Source organism: Ictalurus furcatus, chromosome 10, assembly GCF_023375685.1.
Source record: "Ictalurus furcatus strain D&B chromosome 10, Billie_1.0, whole genome shotgun sequence".
NCBI lineage: Eukaryota > Metazoa > Chordata > Actinopteri > Siluriformes > Ictaluridae > Ictalurus > Ictalurus furcatus.
Window position 1 is genome coordinate 27,386,503 of NC_071264.1, and position 8,008 is coordinate 27,394,510.

Sequence of the window (8,008 nt, forward strand, 5' to 3'; positions counted from 1 at the left end):
TGTCTCCAGCGAGCGTACATAGATAAGACACTGTATTCAGTTGTTGGGGGAAGATAACATGGAGACGCTGTGTGTGCTTTACAATGGACATTGTCTCAAAGCAGCTTTACAGAAACATATAAACACAAGATAGAGATTTTAAGTGTGTGAATTTATCCCGATTGAGCGAGCCGGTGGTGACGGTGGTGAGGAAAAACTCCCTAAGATGATATGAGAGGAAACCTTGAGAGGAACCAGACTCAGAAGAGAACCCGTCCTCATCTGGGAAACAACAGATAGTGTGAAAGTAAAAGAAAGTTCATTATGGTTTAATATGAAGTCTGTTTGTTGAACTAGTCCACTGTTCAAAGGAGACCCGAGTACAAAACTGCATGTTGTAATTGCAGTCCCTTAGAAGCAACCATAGTCCAAGAAAGAGTTGTAAAGGGAAATGCATCCTTTTGTAATTGCCCAAGGATGTGTTTGTCTCCTTTACATTATTTCTTGGAAGAAGTCTTCTACATCAGCATAAAACATGGAAAGGATTTTCACTGGGTTGGCTATAAAAATGAATATAAGTCTTGCTACATGTTTGATCTTTTCTCCTCTATGTCTCTTTTCTTCTAGCAAAGATACACATGATACATGGAGAGGTGTTAGTCTGTGTACTTTGTTGTAATAACAATAAATCTATACACAAAAAATATATATATTTATGGCTGTAAAAGCAGCACTGTTGCTACTGCCAAATCCATAGAAAAAAGTTGCAGGAAGAAAATTTCAAACTGTGTATGTTGAAGTTTGAATATTCATTTACTCATCTTTAGTCACAGTTTAATCCTTTTTGGGGTTGTTGTGGAATCTGGGAACACTGGGTACACGAATACAGCCTGGTTGGTGGAAGGAAACCAGAAGAGAACCCGAAGGAAACCCACATGTACACATGTGAAAATGTGAAACTTCTCACAGAGCGTAACCCAAGCTCAGGATCAAACCAGGGACCCTGGAGCTGTGAGGCAGCAAACACTACTCACTGTACCACCATGTCATCCAAGCTTGAATATATTTAACATACCTAGTAAACATCTTTAACAGCATAAAACATTTAATATTTTCCTTAGTCCTGGGTGCAAGTTATCCAATAACCAAAGTGCAAAGTGGTTGCTGTGCTTCTTCACAACACTCTTAATAACTGTTCAAAATCAAATAGCTTTAGTGAAGGCAATAAGGCATGGAACGACTGATGGGAAAACACGACAAGACATTAATAATAATAAGATCCATAAGAAGAAGGTGCTACTTCATGTGGTGTAGAAAGGCAAGATTTCTGTGTCTACACTTTGTTTGTTTCCCACACAAACTTCAGCATGGAGTCCGCCATCTTGGAAGCATACACTACATCAAAGTTGCGACTTTGCTCCTGGGAGAAAGTGTTGATCCAGTCTCCGATTTGACCTGCAAAAAAAAAGAGGAGTGGGAGCTTGTTTATGTCAGTTTAGTGCAAAAACCTTTCTCAACCCATTGCTTTTAATCAGTTGAATTATCGTTTGTGAAAGCCTCACCTTTCCTCATGAACTTGCCCTTGCTGTGGTCCATGATTTCCTGAGGAATCAGGGTGTAGTTCACCATGCAGTTCTCTCTCATGGTGTTGAAGCTGCAGCTCTTCTGGGCGCTGTTCAACTCGTCCTCCAGCAGGGGGCACTGCAGGAATCGGCTTACTTTCTCCAGGGAACCACACAGGTCCTGCTCCAAATCAACGACACATTACATACACTATACTATACATTACATCACGTTTATAATTACATGCCGTCAGTAATGTAGTTTATTTCATAACATGAGGCTAGGCTTTCCAGCTTAATTTAAATGTAAAAATGGTATAAAACAATTGAATGGGCACTAAAATGAGAATTCATACAGTAGTTAATATGTTCTACACTGCCAATAATAGCTTCTACACTGACAAAAATGACATCTTAGCAAATTAAAATGTGTTGAATATAGTCAAATTTATTAAGTATTTCCTATAAGATCCCAATAATCCAAATATGTGATTATTAAACCAATTTCTAGACATTTGTTTTTCTGATTTCAAGCTTGATAGTAATTGTAATTGTAAGCATTTATTTCCAGAAAGAATATGTAAGTTTGAAATTCCTAAATGCATCTTATAACAGGCTGAATAATCATATATTGGATTTATATTAATCTCATGATAAGAAATATAAGATAAATTTGCCCATATTCAGGATATTTTCACTTGCTGAGATTGTTTTGAGTCGCAAAGCCCTGCCTTTTTCAAGAAAAAGAAAGAAAGTATTAGATTAAAAATAATGCTCGGTGTTTTGGCCCTCCACATTCCACTCTTATTTGCTTGGCTTGATGGGATTTTTTTTTTGTACTTTGGTGGAACTCTTAGTTGTCTGTCGTAGCAACGAAGACCATTTTGTCATCAGAGATGATGCGTAGATAGCTGGTCAGGCCAATCTTTGCACAGAAAGTCCTGTGGCAGATGGGACAGGGGATAGGGTTTACGTCTCCGGGAGGGTTGCTGATACGGGTTTTTCTGGCTTGCCTCTTTCATTCGGCTGCAGCTGTCCGATTTGTCTCACACAGCAAAGAGCCCTTGTGGATGGAGGAGCGCCAGGCGTCACGATCCAATGCAGTCTGTTCCCAGGAGGCAGGATTGCTTTCAGTGAGGGTTTGAGGGTATCTTTGAAGCGTATCTTTTGGCCTCCTTGGCAACGCTGACCTTTCTGGAGCTCGCCATAGAAGACTCTCGTTGGTAGACGCTGGTCTGTCATGCATACCACATGTCCTGCCCAGCATAGCTGGGTCGTCATCAAGATGGTGAAGGTGCTAGGGAGGCCTGCTTGATTGAGAACCACAGTGTCTGGGACTTTGTTCTGCCACTTGATGCCAAGGATTTTCCTGAGACTGGTGGTGTGAAAATGGTTTAGTTTCCTGGCATGACGTTGGTACACTGTCCACGTTTCGCATGCATACAGCAGTGTGGGGAGCACAACTGCCCTGCACACTTTCAGCTTGGTCTGGATGGTGATGCCTCTTCGGTTCCAAACCTTGGCATACAGTCTCCCAAAAGCTGAGCTGGCTCTTGCAGTGCGGACATTAACTTCGTCATCTATTGTGGCATTTTGTGACAATGTGCTGCCGAGGTAGGTGAACTTGGTCACTGTTTTCAGTCTCTGACCATTGACAGTGATGTTGGGCTCTGTATAGGGATTCCATGGGGCTGGCTGATGCATGAAGAACCAAGATGAAATTTGAAGTTGGTACCATAGCGAAGGGATTCCTGAGTATGCAAGTGTCCAGGAAAAGTGATGCCCAGAAAAGGGATTCCATGTGGCTGGCTGATGCATGACCTCAGTCTTCTTGGTGCTGATGGTGAGACCGAAGTTTGTGCAGGCACTGGAGAACCTATTAACGCTGCATTGCATGTCCGTTTCTGTGTGCTAGCGTTAAGGGCACAGTCATCAGCAAAGAGGAAGTCCCTGATGATGTCTGCCGAAACCTTGGTTTTCGCTTGTGTAACTAAAAACAATGGCACCACCAGCAGTCATAACCATTCCTAAGGCTGGATCGGTTGTGTTTTGGGTCTGTTGTTTACTCAGTTAAGCAACCTTTAATTATTTGTGCATTGGGACTAATATGTCACATTCAGAACACGTCATCAGTAGAGATTAGGAAGCATGAGTGGCACTTCCTATTTGTGTTTTCAATGAGTGTGTGTGGGTTTGCGTGAGTATGTGTTTCTGCAATAGTTTTATGTCCCTGTACTATAGGATATGGCTCAACTCTAATGGTTTCGTAAAACGAAAAGCAATGAGTATGTATTTGAGCCATATTATACAATATTCTGACCAACCATCGCTGAGTACAAGTAAGTCTAAAGTCTTACCTCCCACATCTCTTCATACGTGATATACAGAAAGTTGTCAATGTTTCTTGCATTGCTGGTCCATCCTTTCACATGATCAAACCAAGACCCATAGTACACTACAAAGAAATGAAGATAACATTCAGACATTGAAATCAATCAGGATTACAGTTTATTCAAGTGATTGATTGTAATTAAAAAATATTAAGCTTGCAAACCTGTTCCTTCCAGAAAAGCGCTCAGAAACTCTGAGAATGTGCCTGGGTCGTTTAGGAACTTGGCCATTTTATGGAAGTAGTAATAAGATACTACCACATCTTTTGGGTTTCTTGCCACATATATGACCTGAAGCCATACATTTTAGAAGTTTTAAAAGGCAGAATACAATTCAAAGCATCAATACATGGTGAGAGTTGCAATTTTCAAGTTAAGAATAAAGAATTACAATAAAGAATTACACATGGTCAAAAAAGTTCTACTTTTTGCCCAGAAACAAAGAGATGGTTCTCGCTGCAGAACCAAACATCCAGGGAGGTGGACCTGGACCTGATTAAACACCTCCTATCAGGGCCATAACCACCATAGACACTGAGATAATAATCAGATATGGCCAAATTGGCCCCAATATAAAGGTCTTGCATTGTATATATAAATAATGTGCATATATAAATATTTGGGCCTTTATTACATAGAGAATTAAAAAAGGACCACTACATTTGTGACCCCACCCCCACCAAATGGTTTGGTCAGTATGGTCAATGTTCAGTATGTGGTTATACTCTTCTATGAGCTTAACAACAACCTTTAACCTGTAATCCTTAACCTACAGTAAGAAAGAGTACAACACGGAGCAACACACTTAACAACACACTTATTCACAAAAATCAGCTTTACAGAAATCAGGATGTAGAATTAGACCCATAATGAACAATCCAGAGGTGACAGAGATGAGGAAAACTCTCTGAAAACACATGAGGAAGAAACCTTTAGAAACGCTAAACGAAATTCATACAGTTCTGGATAACACCGGATAGTGGGAACATATATCATTTCAAACAGTACTGAGTGTGTTGAGAGGAAGTTCACTATGATCTGATTATTAATAATAGTCCTGGGATGATTTGCTGCCACTATCAGCCATGATATAACCTGTATAATTCCCATCGAGTCTGAATAGAGAAACTATCTCTACTTTACTGTATGTGTTGTATCTTTTACATCAAAGTTTAAAAAAAAGAAAAAATCTATGCTACAAAGGGATCTGTGGCTCTTTTGAGCTTTGCCGCAAATGGATCTCGGTTTGCCCTTACATCATATCTGCCATCCATTGAGTAAAATCCCCAACATGATGAACATGGAGGTCACATGGCCGTATTACTAATGAAACTCACGAAATTTCAAATGTAAAAGATTGAGAAACTGTTCATGAAAGCTAGCCAACTAGCATTTGCTTGTTAATAAATACACTACTGTAGCTTGCAACAAGGTCTGGTGTTGGACTATGTTAGCTAAACATAAATATAGCTAACTAGCTATTTGTTGTAGTATGTTAGCCAGACTTACTGTTGAAGTCAACATTTTACTTATAGTTTATTCTTCCTCTTATTAACAGTATTATTCTGTATCTGTATTTTGTTTTTACATTTTGATTTCTGTTTTGAATCCTGTTTATACTTGTTGATAGTCTGCACACATATTTACCTCATGGTTTAGTTTCTATTGTATTCTTGAGGTTGCAATGAACCCATATGTGATGCAATGTTTTTCTTTTTATCACATCCTCAAGGTTTCTGATTTCTTGATGCCGAAGAAGAAACCAGTTTGAGCCGGTTTTATGTTGCACCTGCAGTTCAGTAACCTCATGTAACCCAGTTTTTGTTCCTCCTTTGTTAAATTGATGTGATTATTTACAATAAGATGTAGCTCATCCTTCTCTCCACAACCAATCATGAGTTAGAATTCTGCAGTATATGAAGTGATGTAGCTATATCTTATATTCCTTCTCATCAAGTCTGTTACTTGAATTGCCTTTTTTTTTTTTTTTAAGTCAGATTCACTGAGAGTACACTCTCGTTCTTTTCTATGGCACCTTTTTTGATTGAGCATCTGATTGCTCTTCTTCAGTTACACTGATGGGCTGTTTGATAAACCCAGCTAACTAGAGTGAAATTAATATTAAATAAACTAGCTAGTGTTGCAAGGAAGGGCTGTCACTTAAGTTACAGTAGCTAAAGAAAATAGCCAGCTAATAATGCCAAAAAATATGATACGTAGCTAGTTTTACACTGTTAGTTATACTGTGCAGCTATCATTAGAGTATCTAAACATAAATAGCTAGCTAGCTAGCTAGTATTGCAACAAAGTAAGGTTTTAAATATAAATAGTGTTAAATGCTAGTGCGTTAACTACTATCACTGTTAAGTAAATTAGCTATTAAATAATACAAGGTACTAAGTCAACTGTAGTTACACCCTGAGATCATGGCAGTATCTAAACTTTATTACATTACCTAGAGAGCTAGCTTGTTCAACAGCGTAATTTAGATACGATCCTAAGAGCGAGATTGCTAGGCCACAGCAAAATTTTTAGCCCAACTACATCCTAAAGTCCACACCAAAAAAAAAACCCTGAATCTAGAACAAAGAAGTTTGACCATTCTTGCAGAGACTGATTATATTTAAGTTCGTTTATTTGCTTTAAAACAAAGACCTTGGTGGCCGCAGACTAGTTTTAAACTAGCCCTACCTGCAGAATTGCTTTTTCCACCTACATACTTACATACATACATACCAAAAGTAGCCCCAACCCTGCCTAAAAGAACATGCTTTTCAGGAGACACCAGCACAATCACAATAGTCAAACAGGATACACACCTAATAGTAATTTTAATACCAAGATGAAGTGGAGCCACGCCTGATTTTACACTCTGCTTTACAGTGATTCATGTTTACCATACTGTAAATAGAACAGATTTGACCTGACAAACAAAATTGTAGGTAAGACTGGATATATCAAGAGATACCTTTGCCTTGGAGCCTTGGAGTGCAGGAGCCAGTAGTTTGTATGGCAGATGAGTGGTGAGGACCCGAGGTCCTTGTGTTGCCTTCAGAACATCAGAGCAGTAGTACTGCTCGAGCCATGGAGCTCGTGCCCAGTTAGGTTGTGTTTGAGCTTTTACTGGATTTCCTCTGCATGATACCAGTGTGACAACTTCTTGCATCCATGTCGTCCCTACAATAAGGAGAAAGAAAAAGAAACATGAAATAGTGTAGAAATATGATGTGTAAAAACCGAAAAACTAAAACATACCCACAAACACACACATTAAAGCTGGAGTTTTGAACCTACCTGATTTGGGGTAGGTGACAATCAGAATGTCTGAGTCTTGAAATTTGAAGTTGGCACCATAGCGAAGGGATTCCTGAGTATGCAAGTGTCCAGGAAAAGTGATGCCCTGAAAAGTCTCTGTAACTTCCAGCCGAGCCATTTTTCTGTGAGTCAGTCTGGGTGTCTGTGTGTGTGTGTACAAATGTGTCTGAGAGGAAGTACGAGTCGGGGCAGCTTTAAATACTTTCCTGAGTGGGGAGAGACAGATTAGGTCAAAAGTATTAAACTGCTCGAAACAGCTTGATAAATGATACAGAGATTAGTGGGAATTACCTGAGAAACCAGCCATTTCAGCTTTCAGTGCTGGAGGAACTATAAATTGTTTCTTTTTATACATTTCAACTTCTCTAAAACCAAATGCCATTACTCCACTGTTGAAAACGTTCCTGTTCTGTTTGAAATGACACGCACGTGTGATTAATGTGTGGTCTATTAGATAGATCTGTTTCTATCTCACAGTCTATTATTATAGTGTGCGTTAGTTTTTACTTTATTAATGCGAGAATGAAACTTAACCTGTTGAAAATATGCATCAATTCAAGGCTGTATTATAGAAATATGAATATATATATATATATATATATATATATATATATATATATATATATATACACACATACATACATATGTATTCAACACTATTGAATTATCGATTCTGATTGGTCAGAAGGTGTTGTTTAAATTTCTTTAGCAGCTCTGACATTAGAGTACCTACTGCTACTATTATACTGTTTCTATAATAAC

The 8,008-nt window shown here is 38.8% G+C and overlaps 1 protein-coding gene across 1 annotated transcript; it reads right to left on the reverse strand.

The window, feature by feature from the left end:
* Positions 1-240: 240 nt before the first annotated feature.
* On the reverse strand, positions 241-7,409 carry sult5a1 (sulfotransferase family 5A, member 1). The gene is made up of 6 exons (XM_053635146.1): positions 7,226-7,409; positions 6,900-7,108; positions 4,096-4,222; positions 3,899-3,996; positions 1,542-1,722; positions 241-1,434 (listed from the first exon to the last, which is right to left on the reverse strand). The coding sequence occupies exons 1-6, from the start codon at positions 7,362-7,364 to the stop codon at positions 1,313-1,315; spliced, it is 876 nt and encodes a 291-aa protein (XP_053491121.1). The 5' UTR covers positions 7,365-7,409; the 3' UTR covers positions 241-1,312.
* Positions 7,410-8,008: the final 599 nt, after the last annotated feature.

Coding starts and splice junctions, on each gene's coding strand:
- sult5a1 (XM_053635146.1), bottom strand. CDS start 7,364: ATGGCTCGGCTGGAAGTTACAGAGACTTTTCAGGGCATCACTTTTCCT. Junction 4,223..6,899: donor TCCAAGGCTCCAAGGCAAAG/GTATCTCTTGAT, acceptor GTATGGCTTCAG/GTCATATATGTGGCAAGAAA. Junction 1,723..3,898: donor CGTATGAAGAGATGTGGGAG/GTAAGACTTTAG, acceptor GATTTGGAGCAG/GACCTGTGTGGTTCCCTGGA.